The sequence below is a fragment of the Tenebrio molitor genome, chromosome 3 (assembly GCF_963966145.1).
Source record: "Tenebrio molitor chromosome 3, icTenMoli1.1, whole genome shotgun sequence".
Taxonomy (NCBI): domain Eukaryota; kingdom Metazoa; phylum Arthropoda; class Insecta; order Coleoptera; family Tenebrionidae; genus Tenebrio; species Tenebrio molitor.
This window is the reverse complement of record NC_091048.1, coordinates 3162209-3183829: the sequence shown is the minus strand read 5'-3', so window position 1 is coordinate 3183829 and position 21621 is coordinate 3162209. Positions and strand designations below refer to the sequence as shown.

At 33.1% G+C, this 21621-nt stretch overlaps 1 protein-coding gene across 1 annotated transcript in view; it reads left to right on the top strand.

Moving 5' to 3' along the window:
• The first annotated feature begins 1338 nt into the window (after positions 1-1338).
• Positions 1339-21621, top strand: part of LOC138127273 (DENN domain-containing protein 2B-like) — a 29638-nt gene continuing 9355 nt past the window's right edge. The window contains exons 1-2 of the mRNA XM_069043206.1: positions 1339-1496; positions 1570-3013. Of these exons, the coding sequence (XP_068899307.1) occupies positions 1688-3013 (1326 nt within the window). The 5' untranslated portion in view covers positions 1339-1496; positions 1570-1687. The remainder of the gene's footprint in view (positions 1497-1569; positions 3014-21621) is intronic.

The following is a 21621-nucleotide window of genomic DNA, read 5'->3' as shown; positions in this document are numbered from 1 at the left end:
TTACTAAAGTGGACGTTCAGGTGATGTCCTGCTCATGTGCACCTGTTAAAGAAAGAATCAATACGACCTTTTAATTAATTAAATTAAAGTAAAAAAAATATTACGCAGTGCAGTTATTTTTAAATTGTACAAGTAACTGCGTTGCTGCAAAGTTATTGTCACCATCAAAGGTAAAAAAAGTAAATTTGATATGGAATTTTTTCTTTTTTTTTTATAAATCCGACTTCTAATGTTACTCGAGACAACGCAACGTGGTCATTCTGCAAATGCAATCTTTTCACACAACAGTTTCTTATTTTTACATTCTATACAGCAAGGCTATAATAATATCACGATTTCGAATACGTCCACCATTTCCCATCCATATATGTTTTGTGTTAAAGCAAGAAAACAGGAAGAATTTTTTTATTTATCTTCATAAGCTTCGTAGGGTCTACTTCCACGTAGGTTGTTTTAAAAGGCAATTAAAAAAGTAAAAAAAGGTCAATAATCACTGAAAGAAAATGATCTATCTTTGACAAATACACTTAAATGAAAAACCAAATACTAGAAATGTTATTACTGTAAAAAACATGAAAAACAAATCAAAATCTTAAAATATAGGTATTGTATATGCAACCTACTAGTCGTCGAATAAGATTACATAATTTACACAGCGCCCATAAACTTTATTGTTCCATGCTGAAACGAAGGGTTTATGGGGGCCATATAACCTTATATGTCGAGAAATGCTTAGATACTTTTGATCATATCCACAGCCATCTCTACTTAAGTAGAGATGGCTGTGTCATATCCCATAAATTCTTAATTCTCTATTTGATCCTGCGCTTCAACTTAATCAAAGCCGAATTCAAGTAACGTGAAACATTCAATTTTTGATTTTTTTTTTGACATTTCTTTGTTATTTTGACGTTTCTTATGTGAGAGACCCTTGGAGAGACCGTTGAATTTCCCAAATTAAAAGAAGTGAAGTTGGCTCTGCCTATTGACATTTTCAACCAGGTCCCATTAAATTTTAATCCCCCATTCAGTTCTACCCCAATTTAGACAAGGCTAAACTCATAACAACAAGAAATTGTAACGTTGTAAAATTTTTGGCATTCCTCTATTATTTTGACATTTCTCTACGAAGGACCGTCAGAACGAAAATCTTCGAGTTGGCTCTGCAAGTTGACATTTTTAAACTGCAAATGTCAAGTTTTATGGCGTTTATTTTTCACTGGCACTAAACATTCGATATTATTTTGATCTTGTAAGTTTTAATGTTTTTGACCTCACTGCTGTGACACACTCGCAAGGAAGGGAAAAAAAGGAACAAGAATTAACAGCAGTGCGCCCCACCACTTCACTTTTTAATGTTAATGTTGTACACCAGCCGGACCGTTCGTGTTGTGAATGTGAGTGTGTGACTGTGTAGAAAACAGTTTTGGTTGTTGTGCTGTTATTAATTTAAATTAGTTTAATTAATATCGCCAAGTGTTACTCACATCTAAGCAGTAAGTATTCCTGAAATAGGTGTTAAGTGTTTGGTGTTGGTGTCCTCCAAGTAAGTTACGTTTTTATTTGCAGATTTTTAATAACCTCACTCTACCTGTTGCTCCACTTGTCGGCTGTACTAACACAATTATTACCTTAAGTGCTTCCTGCGACAACAATGCAAAATGCCGTTGAACAAAAGTAAATAACAATGTACAGACCTCCCGAAAATTCTAACCGGGTCAAATCAATCAAGAATAAATTCGAACAGGGTGAAAATAAGAGTACTTTTAATAAGAAAAATGGAACCAGGAGTGACTTGAGTGAGACAGGCATCAAGAGCAGCAACGATGCGTCGAGACAGAACGTTTCGAGGCAGTTGAGTGATCCTGCTCGGAGGAACATCAAGAGGACGCCAGCTTTCAGGATCGATACAAATACAGAAAGAAAAGAAAATTCGTTTCAGAGAAATGCTTCGTACAACAGGAGCTACTACTTCGAGAAAATCCAGCAATTTAATAGTGCCTTGAAAAGTAACTGTGATAGTAATAAAAATGTTATAAATAGGACTGAAAATGCACATAATAAATTAGATGCAAATAATGTGCAGCAAGCCACAAAAGACAATGCGAGACCAGTGTTGATCAAGTCAAAAAGCTCTCACGATTTTGCTTACATACGCAGCAAATTCGACAGAAAGACGCAGGAAAACCAAATGAGCACACCGGAATCAAACCAAAGAAAAAACGACGTTACAAGTACAAGTGTAAATAAATCATCACTCTATACAGAACCTGTTCCTAAAGCTTTACGCAACAAGAATCTAACGAAACCTGAAGATGTCAAAAGTGAGGAGGAAATCTCTTCGGACCAGATCCACAGTGCCAATACTCTGAAAATATGTGATGTGAAACTAGTGAATTTTTTAAGCGAGAATCTCCGACCCGCGCCGACAGCCCTGACCGATACCCTGAAGGCGGCGTTAAATCGGCCGCTGCCCAAGGGGCCGGCGCCCCAGAAACCCCCGCGGACGTTCGAACACAGTCCCGTGAAGGAGTCGAGCGAGGCGCAGAAGAACACGTCGTTCCTCCACCACCGGCTGCACAAGCAGCAAGGCGACGTGAAGAAAGGTGGCGGCGCCAAACACGACCCCAGATACATGCTGAACAAGCTGGAGAACGCATTGCGGAACAACCGGATCAAAACGAGGAGGGCGCGGAAGTGCGAAGCGACCACCACGTCGGGCGAGGATAGCGACGACAGCGTCTTGTTCAAGAGCAAGTCGCAGAGGGAGCTCCCGTCCATCCCTAACACGCCCGCCTCTTCGCCGAGCACTTTTAATTTTAACTGTCTCAATGGACTGACCAGCTGTAAAACGACGTACGAGACTGTCAAAGAGCCGAATTCGTCGTTTTTTGTCAGCTGCGAAAGTGAACCTGTCTATGCTGAACCGTTCAATTTTTCGCAGGACGACGACGGCGCCAAGGATAATGCAGATGGCAAGAGTAAAACGGGCGAAAAGAGTCTCTATTATATGGTATGTATGCTGCAATTTGTGAATTTTTATTTGTAATGTTGATGCGGGCGTGTTTTTATGAAAGAAACCGCAAGGAAAAATGATTATAATGTGATTTAATTTGCGGAAATGTGACTAATTAGTATAATAATAGTCATAAATTGGTGGTTAGCGGGAAAATAAAACTGATAAGGAATAATATTGTTGATAATTAATAACAAATCAATTTCTAGACGGTCGCTATCTAAAGGATTTAACAGAAGATTCCATCCCCTGACTTATTGGTATCTTATGGGAGTTATGACCAGTATGTTGCGCATTTATTCCGTTAGTAGATTGTTATTTTGGTATTTAAATTGTTCAAATTGACTTGAGCTTGCTTGCTCCAATTGCAACCTACCACCTGTACCAGATTAAAGATACTGATCGATTTTTAAATATGAAAATAATATCGAAGGTTGCAAAATCGTAAAACGAGTGAACTTGAAACGGTTCCGGTGATTTGTGTAACTTGACTCTACTTAATAAATATTAAATTGTAGCAAAGGTGGAGTTTCTTTTTTTTATTTACTTTTGTATATTGGAAATATGGGTGACAACTTGCACAGATAATTGTCAAAGAAAGTTTTATTATGAAGAATATGTGAAATATTTTCAAGAAAAGTTTACTGCGAGTAAGTTTCTTGAAATTGGGGGCTGTATATTCCATAAAAGACAGCCGGGAAACAGGAATGCGAGAAAGTGAGGTTAGGAATAGGAAGTGTTTGTTGACGTTTCATGTAAACATGTGTACGGTTGTGGTTCATATTTACCTACCACGAAATTCCTGCCAAGAATCTAATGAAAAATTTAAATTAATGCCAAAGAATAAGTCTCAAGCGTTACAGTTTTTACGTATACGTTGAAAACAGGTATTTTAAATTTTTATCGAAGGTAAAATAACCTATAATCTGTTTCAAAATCAAAAATCCACCACCTGTTGAATTATGTTGGCAGAAAAAAAGAAATCCCTAGAAAAAGTTTATTTTTTTTGGGTTGGCTCAATCTCCCGCCAAAATTTGACATTGAACTGTTGAGTTTATTTACGAAACACAAAATAATTATTATGTACAAAAAGGTTTTAGCTAGAGATATTTTCATATTTGATGGCGGAAACAAAAGACTGAGAAATGTCACAAATTTATATTGTCAGTGTCAAATTTCTCAAAGACGTTCGTGATTTCGACAGAAATTCAGCAATTTGGCAATAAGAAAGTATTCATCGTCGAACTAGAGACATAATTTGTAATACGTTTGATTATATGAGAATAACTTTTCCTTTTGAACCACTGACAAAAATTGGTTTCCTGAGAATTTATTTTTTCAATCTACTTAGCGAAAATTTAAATTTACCGAGACATTCCTTTTTACGGCGTTTATGAGAAATTTGACACTGGCAATACAATTTTGTGACATTTCTCAGTCTTTTGTTTCCGCCACTAAATATGAAAATACCTCTACCATATCATACTTTTTTAGTGAAATAATAAAATGAGAATAAAAAACACGATGAACGAAGTCCAAAACGACTGTCCAACAGTTTGATTTCATAACCCCACTTTTTTCTGACACTTGCAGACACACTAAAAACAAAAGTTGGCGACGTTGTCGGTTGTATTTTCGAGGTAGAATGCACTGTTGGTGGATTTTTAATTTTGAAACAGATTATATTTTTTTTATCGGATACATTTTTCAATTTACCGAAAACTTTTTGCTTTTGACAATTTTACGAGTTGAATTTGGGCATTTTAATTCTGGTTAGGCCCGAGAGCTTTAGCTCGAGGGTTTAACCTTTGAATAAAAATGCGAGTAAAATTGTCCCAAGCAAAAATGTTGAAGTGAAAATTGGAAAATTTATCAGATATAAAAAATTAGGTCGTGTTATTTTTGGCAAGATTAATTCCAGAATACAAATTTTAACGTTAATTATTTATTTATAATACCTACGGTTATTTAATTTTAATCACTTTTGACAGATGAAAGAGTCCCAGGACGTTTTTATCGCGATAAACATTTTTGATTGGATGAAAGCAAGCGCTCTGATTGGCTGAACACGCACGTTTGATGTACCTGGGAATTAATGAACTAAAATTAATTGTATTGAAGCGTAACTTTGATGCCACAATTATACATGTCAATCGGAGAAGTTATGCGGTTTCATTCGTTCTTATACACTGAATATGTACAGGCGTGCCCGCGAACGTTTCCGTTGGGTTTATTTCTGGTGTCTTTAACATTACAAATTTGAAACATTATTAGTTCATTACCCCGCCCCCCAGCTCCAGCCACTTCAAGATTTTAAGTGACACCCTATGTTTTTAATGACGGACTATGAAAGAGGATGTTTTTTTCGGTATGCCCGTAACAAAAAGAGACAGGAAAGTTTTTGAGATACTTGATTTTGAAGTTGTAAAACTGAATAATTGTGTCGATTAGAAAAATCAAGTTTGCCTGGTTAGAGGAATGAAAACAAATGAATACAGCACTCGAAACGTAGATATTGCGGAACAATGTTTAATTATGCTATTAACAATAACAACTAAGAAAAAAAAATAGCAAGATTTTAATTACAATTTCAAAATAATTAGGTAATCAGTGTCCTAACTTTAATCAAATTAAATGTTCACAATAATCACTGTTTATTACAGTCGCCAATTCTCAAACTCGTGTTAAAGCGGTCCAAATTAATTTTTATAATCGATGAAAATGTTGAATTTTAAGTTTAAGTAAAACAAAAACTTTCCTTTGTAACGAATAACTAGTTTCAATTTGGTTGTAGGTCGTAAAATTTTATGGTACTTTAAGTTAAAGATCTTGCGGGGCTTATAAATCCTAGTTTACCACTAGCAGGTAATATTTTAAGCAGAGTTGTATTGTACATTTGGTATATTTGCATTGTACGGCAAACGGCACGCGCCGCTTTCCAACCTTTTCAAACCCAACCATTGTGCCCGTTAATCGCTCATAATATCCAATAAAATTTTACGACCTACAACCAAATTGAAATTACAATAATCATGTGACAATTATATTAACTTGCGTCTTCCTATGTGCTGATTCACATCGCCAAATTTCAAGTTTATTAAGTTGTTGCTATTGTGTTAAGTTGTTTTAACGTTTTAAGGACATCAGAAATAAACACATTTTCGCTAGGACACCCGGTGTATTTAATTGCTTTTAAAATGTTCAGTTTGGTACGTTTGGAGGAGTATTTATTTATTTATTTTTTTTTGTACAAAATTTATGTTTTTTCTATGTGGGACTCTGCCACAATGGCAACTAACTAAGATGAGCCACAATAGATGATTACTCCCAAAATAATAAATTCTAATAATTTATAGAAAACTGGAAGGTTGGTTTTGATACAGTTCTGCATTAATGGCTGGGTCAAAAGAATTTCTTATGATGAGCTCTGAAATTCCTTTTTCAAAAATTTCCCTACATTTTTTCTCTTTTCGGTCATTTCGCAAATAAGTGCAAAGTTTTTCGGTCATTATCATGTTTTTTTTTTTAAATTTTTATGTGATTATGAAATAAAAAGAGTTTCATAAGATTGTGAAAATCGCAGTCGTGAATCTACTATCCAATGAGAAAGCTACGTTTATTGTTATTACCATGGATACATAAAATATTTTCGGAAATATTTTTGACAACTCTAGGTGGAAAGAAAAATATTTCCAGTATAACAAAAATTGCAAAATTTTTATTCAGATTACTACATTTTTATAAATAAAAGTTCAATTTGTTGAGGAGTTAAAATTCTACAGTCTTGGTATGTATTTAAAAAAAAAAACTTTATACATATACATTTTTTGTCGTTCACTGATGGTTAATGTATTCATGCGATTTTCTTGCCGAATATCCCTCTGCATAGATTCATATCCTGAAAATTTTATTTTCGTGTATTGCTGCCTCGTCTTTGACTCGGGCGATTAATTGTCAGCAATGCACTCAAAAACATTTTCGGATAGAATCGATGCATCGAGATACATATTATAAGTGATTATTTTTTAGGTCGAAATGTTAAAAGTTTAGTGTGGAATTTTTTTTTCACAAAATGTCAAGAACATGTATTTTTTTAAATTTATAAACCCCTCAGCATACATTTCGAAGATTTCTCATATTTTAATACGAGTACTAAAAAAAGATTTATAAAGAGCGATCAAATTAATTTGTAATCGAGTTATCCATGAATCCAAAATCGTATGTCGTTACTTGAACTCCACGCACCAATAAACAGCTTGAAACAGGTTAGATCTCGTTATATAAATCGCAAAAGACATACGGATTCAAATCTATGGATGACTCGATTACAAATTAATTTCATCGCTCGAGATGTTGTAGGCTGAACATTTATGAAAATCCTTCATTGAATTATAAAAAAAATCAAATTGTTTTAACTTTTTTATGAACAATTTTATTAAACTTTTTTCTTCAAACGTCCGTAAAATATGACATTGCATTGCTGCATTGATAATGCTAAAGTGTTACTTCATTGTCATGGCATCCAACGAGCTGACCAGCGTCCGTGAAGTTATTATCTCCGCTGAGGGCGTCCGTGAACTTATTATCTCCGCTGATGAGCGGCTGTAAAGTAAAGTAGCTAAATCATTTGAAATTTCTACCTGGTTTCTTAAAATGTCTTAAATAATTTGTTATGAAAGTTTGAAGAAAAACTGTTTTTTTTTTCAGTCATATTTTAATACTCTACAACGTATGTGAAATAATAAAAAATCATGACTGACTGAAAACGGCACTAATTTGCGAAATGACCGTTTTATAGCATTGTCTTTAACAGCATGTTCAGAATCTCTTTTCTCACTATCCGCTTTTTACCGGAATTTCTGCAAGTTATTTATCGTTGTACTTTTTTCTCTTTAATAGTACTGCAAATGATATTTAGTGAGTGATGTTGTTGCACCTCCTTGTAGGGGACAAGTACGCTCCCGTGAATTTAAAGGTTTATCCATAATAACGAAATTGCCTAGTAATTAAACTTAGTACGAAATAAGATTGACGACTTTCAAGGTAACTGAATGCGTAAAAAAGACAAATTAAATTTTTGACACACTCAATCTACGTGTTCAATGCTTTCCAATTATTTTTAGCCCACACGATGCTGGACAAAAGAAAAATATTAAATTTTTAATGAGTATAAAATGTGAACGCTTCCATTGAGCTAATAACCCCATTATTGTAAAATATTGTGTCGTAAGAGAAAAAAAGGGTATGTGAAAAGTGCACACTATCTAAACTCCGCTCTCCGATAGATTTTACGCTTTTAAATTCTAGTTCTAAAAACTAACGCAGTGAAAAATACTAAATGTGACATGTTAATCGTTGCAAGTTGTTGGTAGCCCTGCAGAAAACTCGTTCATGTACTTGGCACTTGTCTCAACGGCTTTTCTCTACAAATGTTTTAATTGTTCCAAACTGTTGTTAAAATTATTGATTTTTCCAAGATAAATGACAGGATGCGCCGTTTTACTTTTTATCTCGTAGTTTAGAGTCTGGCAAAAACCCGAAAATCTATCGGTGAATGGAGATTACCTATCTAAATGTAAAAAAGAAAATACTGATTTTAAACTGACGTCGTTAATAGAATTAAAATTTTCGAGAAAGTGGTCGGAATGTGAATAATTTAGCTACTAAATTATTACATACTTACGTTGACAGTCAACTAATAGACAACTTAATAAACGCCCATTTTTTATAATACTTTCAACAGTTTATCATTTAAATTTTATAAATGGTGGGTGAGAGCATGGAAGCACTAGCTGACCATAAAAAAAACAGTGAACAAAATAAATACAGTGTGGTACAAAATGATTGTCATCTAGTTACCTTTGCCATTACCCTTGTAAAAATACGAAAAAAAAAGAAGGCCTAACCTCAAAATATATATCCAAATTCCGAATGTGATTTATTGCGAAGGAATAACATGAATGCAAAGTTGAGATTGAAATTGAAAAGGAGCTAACACAAGCAAGACACAGCTAGTGTTGAAATGGCCACCAACGTTGTACAAAAAGATGAATGAGATGGAGTACGATAAAAAAAATTGTTTCAAAAGAGTCTTGTCTTTAATTAATTTTGCATATGTATGTGTCGTCTTTAATTAGCAAGTACAGTGGCGGCCATTAATTTGGAAACACCGGCCTAATCTAGTTTACTGGATATTTCTAAAATTTGATAGTGTAAGCGTTATGTCATGAACTCATGTCATCCATGTCATCGTTGAGCAAATTCAACAGACTGTCATAGCCGAAATTGATATGTCAATGACATTGTCAAAGTGAGAAACAATTTACAATAGAAAAATCTTGGTGTTTCCAAATTAATGGGCGCCACTGTACATATCAACTTATAATAAACAAAAGTAAAAATAGTAGTAAAAAAAGGCAAATAGGCTTGAATTTAGTTCATGGACGAGTGCTGTTTTATGATTTTAAAAGGAATAAAGCACGGTAAGGCAAATGATACCATCAGTAGGTTCGTTGGGAAAAAGTAAGTAGAGTAACAACTCAGAAAGATGGCAGGACTGCCTAAGAAAAATCTCCACATGACTGTATAGTTGTTCATTATTAAAGAAATTTATGGGCGTAACATCTAAGAACAACACTTTTTGGAAGGGTTCTTACTAGAAGTCGCTTCTTCGTAAAAGGAATACAATTGGTTCAAAACCCAAACTGGATTGTTTGGGATTGAAATATATTGTTTTGTAATTAAATAAAATAAAACAGTACACGTTCCGTGGAAGTCTTTAATAAACTTAGACAATGTAGCTTGATTCGCGGTAGATAGACTGATAAGAGTGTAACAAAAATTTGTTTATGTTCAAATTGTGATAGTTTAACACTTTCTTGTGTTATGCAATGCAAATTTTGGGAATTTATTTGTTGTAACTGTCACTTTTTATATTTTCTCTTTATTTTTAGCGAAATTTTAATATCTGGGTTTTCTAGAATACTTTTAACTAATCCATTGCATTTGAAAATGCTTTCTGGTTTTTTGAATGCGACTTTTACTACTTTTTTTTATACTAAAATTTGCATAAACTCATAAAAATAATGAGTAAGTGATAACACAATGGGGCTAAAGATATCACTTCAGAAGAATACGTAACATTTATGTCATTAGTTAACATTAATTTTGCATAAACAAAAACTTCTCAATTTTTTTTACACTGGAATAAAATAGGGTTGATATTCCATGAAGTGGTATGGTTATACCATGGTGTTAGAACAATGTTTTGATAAATATATTCAATATACAGGGTGATTCTGAAATAAGTGGGGAAAAAAACCCGGTAATTTGTGATGATGAGAAGAAGTCATAGACAAAAAAATTTTCTTATAAAAGTTTTTTCGTTTTCGAGATACAAATGATTGAAAATTTGGTCAAAATTCCTAGTACGCTGTTGAGTTAAAGCTGATTTTCTTGGTAGTTTAGCAACAATAATAATCAAAGGTAAAATGTGCCCGTCAGTCACAAACGTGACATTACTCCTCTCCATCATTTCCATAGAAACATCTACAAAGCAGTGTGCTTGCACCTACAACTTTATTGTTGAGTTGATGTAACAATGGTTGCTAATGAATTGAACAAATTCGGACAAATTTTCCCTATTCATAGGCGTTGAAAACACAAGCATATAGGATAATTTCCATCCTTTTGATTTCACCTCCAAAAGTCATTTACGCAGAATTAATTTGTGTCAAGGATACTCCACATTTTTTTTCCAAACTTATTTCAGAATCACCCTGTATTATGTATGTTCAATAGTTTGAACAGCAATTATTCATTTTGTGGAAGTTTCCAAATGATACGACGGTATTAATTGAAGATTAAGCTTGTCATGTTATACTCGTAATACACTGCGCCAAAAAATTGCGCAACGCATCGAATTTCGAAAATATTGTTTGTTTCATGATGAGAAAACATATCTACACAAACGTAAACGTTGTAACATAATATTGACATAATAATATGTATATTATTTTGGTTTCAATTACTTCTGCCATTTTTAAGTAATGTAAAAATACGTTTAGTGTTGCCACAATTTTTTGGGGCAGTATAGTTAACGGTTAACGTGATTAGTTATTGGTCAGCTTTAATTCTTAAGTATATTCTCATATTTAATTGATTAACCAGTTAATTTGATCGGCCAAATAGGTTAACCAGGTAATTTCTTTGGCTGTTTTGGCTGTTTAGCCGATTTATTTTTTTTTAATCAAATCAGTCAAACCGTACAACCCTAGCTCCGATTTAAATTCCTATAGATCGACGTCAACACCGAAGAGAATGCATGTCAATATGTTTTAATATAGGGAACAAGAGATATCCACAAAGTATTCATATTCAATATTTCTAATACATATTAAATATGGCGGAATGATTATTTATGAGATTATTATAGTAGTTTACTCGTAAGAAGGGCTTCTTGCACCATATTTAAATGTTAAGTCAAGTTAAATGGAATTGTTCTTCTTAAAGTAATTCTGAAAGTACATACGTCTTCGCAGATTAATAGGTTCTAATTAAAAAGTGACACACGCACGGGTTTTTCTATCGTTGGAAAAGACGGGCTTCCTCTAATCCATCCTAAACGTATTAATAAAAAATTGTATACTTATCCCTTTAATTAGTTTCTTTTATTTGAAAGAATTATTCACTCGGCATTAATGCAAATGGAAGTTTTTGAAGCAATAGTGACAATTTGTTATTTAATAAGTAGGTTTTAAATTTGTTATTACATATTTTAAAAAAATATTATATCCTTATTCTTCCTCGGAAGAAAATATTTTGTCGAGTGCGTTTTGGGATGTGTTAAAAAAATGCCGCACTAAAATTATTGTACGGTGTTCAGAAGCATTTGGTAGGTGAGGGAAAAATATTTAAAAAATTCTTAGTCTTCATTTCTTTGCACAATGGGAGTTTTGTGTAAGGATCTTTCAACGCAACTAAAATATGCAGAATAGAAAACAATTTTAACGCAATCTCTGTGGTCCTTAATATTAAATGCGATTTACCTCTTTTAATTATCGAAAATTATGCAAAAATCGATGAAAGCATTTCAATTTTTTAAAGGTAGGTACTGGTAAGTGTACGCAGTTGCCAAATTTACCATAAAAGAAACCTTCATTCACGTGCAAATTTAACACCAAGAATTTTTTAAATATTTTTCCCTCACTTACCAAATGCTTCTGAACACTGTACTATAGTTTTATTGCGGTATTTGTTAAACATCCTGTATATTTTTTTGTAACGAAAGCCAGTGTGTCAAACAAATATACTGTATTGTATATAGTTAGAGTTAATGAAATTAGGTCAAAGTAGATAATTTCCAACTTAATGACATTTCTTTACAAAAACAGATAAACATTTTATTATACTTCCTCACAGGCAGTTGGAACTGGGGAAATTCTTATCATCACTATATGTATACAAAGATTCTCTTGTCAAATTTTCACGTGTGGTCCTAATTCATAATCATAACTATGGATTTTTTTGACTCAAACACTTGGTTTCTTTATCATTTTTTGCTTCTTGAAGACTTCCAAATTTTTTAATTCTATTCTTTCATTTAAAGTGTTAATGTTTTTCGCACCTTGTTAACAGACAACATACTTTACACACTTTTTGAGTAGATACCTGATATGTATATCGTTTTTTAAGTGACTAATAATTTTTCAGTTCGTTTTTTTTTTTATTAAGCTCAGCGCTTAATGTATTAGACCATAAATAAAAGTCAACATTTATTTTTATAACTTCGTGATTTATTAAGTGCAGAACATTGAAGCAGTTTTTTTTTATTAATCTACACTTTTTCAATCGTCTTCAAAATAGAACGAATTTCTCAAACGATAAGCTAATTTAATTATTATTAACATACAAAAAAACTAAGTCTGTCTTCACAATAATTCCACATATCAGACAAAATTTCTGTCAAAGTCTAATTTGCCAATCTTCTAATTTACTGGTGAATTAAAAAAAAAAATAAATTTCAACCTGTACATTAATTAATTGATTAATAACGGTATTAAATTAATTAATCAACGTCCTAAATTGCTCATAACGTTTTTCTAAAAAATTACGTTGAATTAGTATAAATAAAGCGAATAATTGATTTAGATTATTTTTTGAGAATTTAAATTCTCAACTGATAAGAGTATGTATGTATCTATTAGTATGACACATGCATGTGTTCGGAAGTGTCTTCAAATTTGAATTTTACTTGAAAAGAATTGATAAATACTTGAGAATTCCCTGTAATAATTGTTTAAAGCTCAAATCAATATTTGAGCTCTGTTTTACAAAAAAATCCCCAAGAAAGAAATGCACTGTATTTACCGGTGCAAAGATACACTAATAATTTTCTCTTGCTAAGATAGAAATATGTTTTGGCAAATGTTTTTAGTTAATAAAATATGAACGAAAGTACTGCGATCCAGGAAATGTTTTTTCTAAGAAAATCCTGTGCTTCAAATAAAAGAAAAAAAGGAAAAGTAGATAACGTGGGTTGGAATTTTTTCTTTCGATATTTTATTATGTATTTTCACTTCAAAAATGTTTCATACATTTTTTAAATATTAGTTTAACTGGAGTTAAGTAGCTTAAATCAGTGTAGTTTGGCTAGGTCATTATTTTTTAAGTCATAATTAACTCGGAAAACTTCTTTCTTTTCAATAAAAAAAACTTTCTGTTCTGATTTATGGTCGTCCAATTTGTAATTTGTAACATTTTTTTCAGAACAACAATGCTCAATCTTTCCGAAACTGTTCGGGCCAAATTAAACTATTTAAAATTAGATTAACTAGTGAAATCTATAATTCGAATAAGTTTTTTTGCACAGACCAAATTTCTAAACTACTTTTACACAGAGATTTACATCTTTACAGCACATATAAGTTGAGAGATCTGAAGCATAATTAATATAAAACTTTCTTCCATGTTGCGGAAAAAAATAATCATAATTGACCAATTAATCGAATTCCCGACGTCAACACAGCATTGCTTTTTTCTCAACTGTAGTGATTAAGAAATCAGCAACAATTAGAACGCGAAGTTGTTTACTGAGACTCGTAATTTCGAATCTATTTATTTTATTCTATCTTTTGGGTATTCCTCGTAATCTCTGGCCGAATCAATATTAGAACAGTACGAATTTGTGCGAATTAAAGTGGAATAAAATATGCGACCGGTTATTAAAAATACCTTCGCCGGCCATAATTAATAGCGATGTTTTCGTGTTTTCATGGTCGTTAAATGGATGTTTGCTGTTTCCCCGGTTAGCAAATTGTTGAAACGCCCTCCGATAATTTTACACATTATAGTCGGAATCAGGGTCAGCATATTAAATCATAAATAAGGGAATAGGTGGAAAACGTGTTTATTTCTTGATAGAAATCATGTCACTTGTTAATATCGTATAATAAAGAAACTACATTCTACGAATCAATAAAAAAAATTGTTATTTATGCAACATGTGCATAAGGCAGAATTTTTACGGTTAGTGGGAAGTTTACACGCACGAACGCAGCGAGTGTTCTGGTCCCACGTGCAAAACGTGCTTCATACTAAAATTCCACACATCATTTTTTGCCACATCATTGTTTCTATAAAATAAAATAATTTTTAAGAATAATTATATTCTAAATAAAATCAGAGCGTTAATTTTCTACTGTCATCGCGAAACTTTAGGTGAACAGCTAAAATTAAAGGGCTGTCACATTGTTGAAGAGCGCACTTTTCTAGATCTTTTACAATAATTTCGATAAAATTCTGTAACAAATTCAGCAAAACTTGGTCAAGTGTACGTCTACTAAAGTGTAAAAGTTCCCTCAACTGTAAAAAAAAATTGTTTTGTTTTACACAACGAAAAAAATGCTCACTTATGCCCGGTTTCTGGAACGGCCCGATAACTTAACGGCCGGTTAAATCAAGCGTTGCTATAGAAACGCTAGAAAGTCACCAATCACATTACATGATTTTTGTATTTATCGGAGAGTTAACTAACTGGCTGAATAAAATTGTTTTTCAGAAACCGGGCCTTAGACGCATAATGTTAATTAAAAGAGAACTATGTATCGAGTGTTCAATTGAAAAGTTCATCAAGTAGCCTTTGAATTTTTCACGACATTGTGAAGTATGTTTCTTCTTGGGTAATCTGCTGGCTTCAATTCCTTCACTGCTGTGACAAAGATGTAAATTCATATCAAGTAAATTTACACAGCCAAAAAATTACAAAAATCTCTCAAGACTTGTATGCTTTTTCCATTAACAGAAGTGTACACTCGCAAAAGACAACTGACATCTGTCAAAGAAAGTGTCATCTCTTTTTCGCTCTTCTTTTGGCTAACTTGATGAACTTTTCATTTGAACACCCGTTACTTGTGTAATGGTGGTGCAAAGAATGTATTATTTTTATTGTCGACAATACATATCAGTGATGTTAACTTATTTTGTATTAACTATTTGTAACACGGATAATGAAATTATTACTTAATTACCGATAAAAATATTTTCATAGAATTTCTGCGAAATAATTTTCTGTTATTTTTCCATTTATAATGCATATGAAAATGGTCTTAATCATTATGAAAAGAGATCAAGGCACACGTGCCATACCTTAATATTTTTGAAATGATATTTATGTTTGTGCGGATGTATTTATGACAGTTTACCGGGAACAGGATGGTGATTTATAGCATACAATTTAACTACCAAAGAGAATTTCAATGATCATTGTAGAAGTAACAAATTTTTTAAAAGTATTAATGCTGCAGCAATTAACTAATTTTTCTTAATTCGGTAAATTATGCGACAGTAAATTAATTAATTACGTCACGAATTGCAGTTGCCTGGAAGATATTTTAAAAATGTATTATTGTTTAATCGTTCTGTATTTTACAACAGCTGGTGAAAATACTCGAGGTTCCCACGAAAAGTTTGGTGAGCAATTTTGCGAAACTAGATTGGTTGAGTAATTCCCCGTTCGTCGACAGTGAACTTGAACCTGTGCGGTAGAGTGTTTCGCAGTCCAAAAGAAAATCCAACCAATCATTTTGTCATTTTTATAGAGACCCGTAATTAATGTTTATCTTTGCGACCGATTTGGTAGTGAATAATAGAAGTCCATTTGTAGATTGATTCATACGTAATTATCGAAACACAGTGAATCACAACTGTCAGTAATTTTTTTTTTTTGGTTATGTTGCACAAAGCATCATTTCGTTGTCTCAAAAGTGGACTAATTTAACTTATACCGGGTGATTTTTGAAAATGCACATCAACGTGAATATGCTAATTATGCCACAATAGCATTAATTGATTTAAAACGTTAGGTTAGGCCCACAATTTGTTTTTGGCTTTCAAACCTAATAGAACTACGAAAAAGCGATTATTTATTTATTTATAACAATTTGCACAAACACAGTTTTTTGTAAAACTTGCAATAGTTGCTGTAAATGTCGGCCTTCACCGTCTCTACACAAGTTAACACAGCGTTGCATATTCTCGAATACTCTGATGAGAACTTCTGGCATATTACATATTCGTGTCTATTTCTCATATTTAGGTCGCCAATTGTGCGTATTGCTTATTTACAGGTGGTGTTTTTTAAAGTAGGAAACAAGAGATAATCAAGTGGCGTCAAATCAGGTGATCGAGATGGACAGATGTGTCATTTGTGGGATAAAATTAAAAGATCTTCATAATATGTACTTGCTTAGGTAATTTAACGTCGCCCGAACTGTATAAGCTGTTGCTTCATCTTGCTGGAAATAACCAATACGTCTCTCGTTGGGGTGAAGTTGATTAATAAATCCTTCCAAAATGTTCTTACATACAGGGTCTTTCTGAAATAGGTGCATTAATTTTAACTGGTAATAGAACTCATCAAAAGGAACAACTTTTCTCTCTGCCACTTTGGCGAAAAACGTTGCGCAGTGGCTTAAAAAAATAGGAAAGATTTTCCTAAAACCGTTCATATCTCCAAAACTAAGCTACCTAAAAACGTGAAACAACCAGATTCTTACGAAGTGGATTTTTTGCTATACGGGTAGATTTATTTGAATTTCGATTTCGGCGTTAAAACACGTTTTCTGAATGAAAATGGATGTTTTTTTCATATTAGCGCTGATCTCAATTAGCCATTGCAGTATTTAGTGGCGTAGGGTTATTTTAGTGAAAAATCTCTCCAATTTTTTTTTCGAATTAAACATCGTTTTTCGGCAAAATGGTAGATAGAAAAGTTGTTTCTTTTGACGAGTTCTATTACCAGTTAAAATTAATGTACTTATTTCTGTTACACGTTGTATATCGCACAGCTGCGACAGACTCTCCAAAGAAAATACTCCGATTTTTTTGAGGGTGTAGCGGCGGTTCTAAAAAATGGCGATTTTTAGCACTTCACATGAGCATATTTGTCAGATCACTTAATGCGAGAGATGAAACCAAGCTTCGTCGCTGAAGATAATAAATCCAGAAGATCGTTGTTCATTGTAACACTGAAAACCATGAAGACCTAACGAACAACAGTCAAAGATGTATTTACACAAAACAGTGCATTGATTTTCAGGAAGAAATAAGATTGTTTCAATTTGACAATTAAAACAATCTAAATCAATCTACGACTCGACTTTCGCTTTTCGTGGGCCGATCGATCGCTCAAGTTTTTTTTTCTTGACGTCAGTCTAAGGTGAACACAATTCACAATATGTATTATCAAATGTTGGGCACACTTTAATGCTCCACCTGCCCACCTTAAAACAACAATATTGATGATTTTTCATTGTTTTATTGCTCAATTTAAGTAAAAATACAACGTTCTTTTATGCAGTCATAACATATTTGGAATGGGAAGTTTTTATTAGTATCAATACCTCATCAGATGAGTCAGTGTAGTGTTACAGCTGAGGCATAAAGAGGCGAACAAGTTTGTCTGTTAAAAATCAGGTTATACTGAAAATGGAGGTCTTTGTTCGCGACGAACGAATTATTTCGACTATTGGGATTCGGTTTAGGGAAAATGGAAAAGCCACAGTAATACATGTATTGCATGTCGTCATAACTGAGTGAGTAGCTGGTGTTTTAATGGTAGATCTCCGTCAGTGTGACAAGGTTTTCGTGGTGTACGGATATGTAACCTTCATGTTCAATAAAGTGTCTGTTAAACTATTCCACAGAATATTCACTCAACAGGTATGTAGCTAATAAAGTTTTTCCGTAAGTTTCATCACCGAAAAATGTTTCAATATTTTCCACCGCTTTCTTTATTTGCAAAGTGTGTAATAAGAATTTGGGGAGTTCCACATGACCGCATCGGCACTCACGCTACCACCGGAAAAAAGATATTTTGAACCGAATTTAATTTGCAGATTTCACTCTTCGTATTTTGAAAAGACAAAATCTCATTACAGTCTGAAAAACCTCAAAATCGACTAATTTGGGATTAGTAAAATTTAAGATCAGAAAGAGGTACGAGTAGAACAGCACTACAGAGGAATGTATTCAATGAGACTATTTTATTTGACTTGACAAGATAGGATTATTAAAAATGCTTAAGTAATACGAAACAAACAAATTGGTTAAGTCATAGTCTTAGTTCTTGTTCTTAGTACTCATTAATCTAGATGTAATTGAATTTTATTCCAATTTTAAGCATTTCTCGTGACATCTAATTAATAATGTCAACGACAAATATATTCTTAGTGTATTTCAAAAACAATAGCAAGTGCAGCTCCAATTATCTTTATGCGATTGGAAAAAATCCAAAACTTTTCTTTTAACATCAACACTTCTCTCAAAATAGTCTCAAGATTAATTGGATCGAGAGCGATAATGTTTCTCAATACTCTGTGACTTACTACTGCATTTAAATTCTTATTTGGGCTAATAATATTCATAATATTGCGGCAAAAGTTAATTAAATACGTGAATGTGACCGTTCTCGTGTTCACGAAAAAATTCAGCGGAAATGCATGCAACTAATGAAAAAGCAATCAACGCCTGTGCACTTTTTATTGGTGACATTTTATGTAGGAATGAATAAAAAGTGCCTAGTTCAGTGCTACGAGTATCTAATACATTGACACTGCATTTGCTCTTGATAGGGTGTTGGGTATCCTTGTATGACGGGACGTCATATCCCATAAATATTCCTTAGGGGACAGATCTGGAGAGCTAGCTGGTCATAGCAATAACTTTATGGGTTGGAGAGGAAAATTTATAAGTGAAAGAAAACGAACAATTCAAAATAGGTAAACTTAATCAAAACTGCAGTAGTTAGTACAATACCATAAATACTCGTATTATACAGGTGACTTTGAAAGTTGTGCAGATATTTTAACAAGTGGTAGAACTCCACAATAAGTAACGATTGAGTTAATAACCCCTTATACAAATGTTGAGATTTTGCGAGAAAAAGGGACTAAAAGTTTTTCAAAAAAAGTTTGGGAGACACTGAATTTTATGAAAAAATCATAGTAGACTTTTTTGTTATTTAGTTCAAAATTAAGTCACTTTGACAAGAACCTCAATCTTAAGCACAATTTAAATCACAAGTGGTTTTCACCAATTTGGAGAAAACCGATGTGGTTTTGATCTATGGCGAAGCCCGTGGACGTTCAGAGTTAGCATGGCAAATCTACGGTGAAAGGTTTCCTCAAAGGATACTTCCCAATGCACTAACCTTTGTAAACGTTGTGCAGCATCTTCGCAATTTCGGGCGTTTTGAAATGAATAAGCGCGATCTTGGTCGCCAACAAGAAAACCGCATTTAGTTCCAGAAGAAGAAATTCTTCACGAAATTGAAAACCAGCCACGAACTTAGTCTTGCAAATTACCTGGGAGTTTCTCATTTCTAGTGTGGCTGCGAATTCAAAACGCAGCTCAGGAAATTCGTCAAAACCTCTGCATTCTGAATCGAGTTCGGCCTTCTTGGGCGCATGGTGCTGAAGCTTGCATTGCAAACGATGGCAGGCATTTTCAGCAACTTCTTTGATTTTTCATTTTATGCTTGTACTCACAATTATAGTCTTTTTACTTTGTTGTTTTCTGAATAAGTTGCAGGCACTATTTTATCATTACTTTACAAATTTTATCAAAACTTCATGATGAAACTTAAAAAACTTAAACGATAAAAGTCAAACATAACCTCGAATGACATGAAAACTTGACTTTTTAGTTTGGTCGTACGTCAAAATTGCCCGCTAAATCTGAAATTTTTCAGCGGTTGCCAAACAAACGGATTCCTTTGATTCTCTTGTAAACCATTAACATTTGTATAAGGCAAGGGTTATTTTGCCTTCTTTTAACACGTCCTATCTCAGGTTAAAATATCTGTGCAATTTTCAAAATCAGACTGTATAATTGGAATTGTATCTAATGAACTATTAACACATGTTACAAAAAAGTCATCTTGTATTAAATGTGTTAAACACAAGGGCATTTGATCTGACGCTGGGAAGTAAAAGGTGTGAAAATTGCGTGAATTTATTCGTGGAACCACGGAATTCTATACACTTAAAAACCATGAACAATCGACGTAGTAACGGATTGAATGGAAATCTTGTGATTACAGTAGTAATACATACCTAGTGTGCAGCGACGTAAAAGTGAAACGACGAAGTAGAAGGAAATGATAACAGTTTCTACATAGAAGAAGAATGTCACGATCACGAAGATCCTGACAAGTTCACATTTTTATTTGGGTCTGAGCAAGAATTAAAATAAAGTGGAGAAAATGTTAACATTATTAAATTCATAAATAAAGCCGTAAGTAAGATTTTACAAACTATGAACAGGGTGGGGCATCGTATACGCGCACGCGAGAAATCGCGACTTCTAATTAAATAAAATTGTCGAAATTTTATACAGCCTGTGCATTCTCAAACTCGAACATAGGCAATTAACATTGTATTGAACGTTTTTGCTGATTCCTGCTCGCCAATTGAACTTACAGGTAAGGTAATGGTATCAATAGAAAGATAAAATTATTGCGCTTGAAATGATACTAATAATAAAAGTAAAGGTGCTATTTTTATTTTAAAATACTAATTTAAAACTTGGCGATTTTTAAATATGACATGCCATGATTTTCAAATTGGACAGCATTTGTCAAAAAATTTAGTAATTTGTTGGGTTAAGTCAGCGAATTTTGGTAAATTACTGTCAAAATTATTTACGGAAAAATGAATAGTTACTCCATACAGATTAAGACAAATTTCTCATGAAGTAAGTTTATGTAAATCGCGGATACTGAATATCCTCAGGAAGTACAAATATCATCCCTACAAGACACAGTGTCATCAACAGATTTTTGCTGTTGATGAAGAAAGTAAGAGTGAAACCTGTTATGAAATACAGGAGCGTGCAAATAATCGTCGCTTTCTGTCGACAATTTGCTTCACAGACTAATGTACTTTTACACTAAATAACGAACCAAATGTTCGAAACAGGCGATATTGGGCTCAAGAAAACCCTCGAGTAAATATTCCTACTAGAACTCGGTATCCTCAAAAAATTCATATATGGGCTGGGATTTTTAATAACATTTGAAATAAAGGGAATTTTAAGTTCAGCAAATT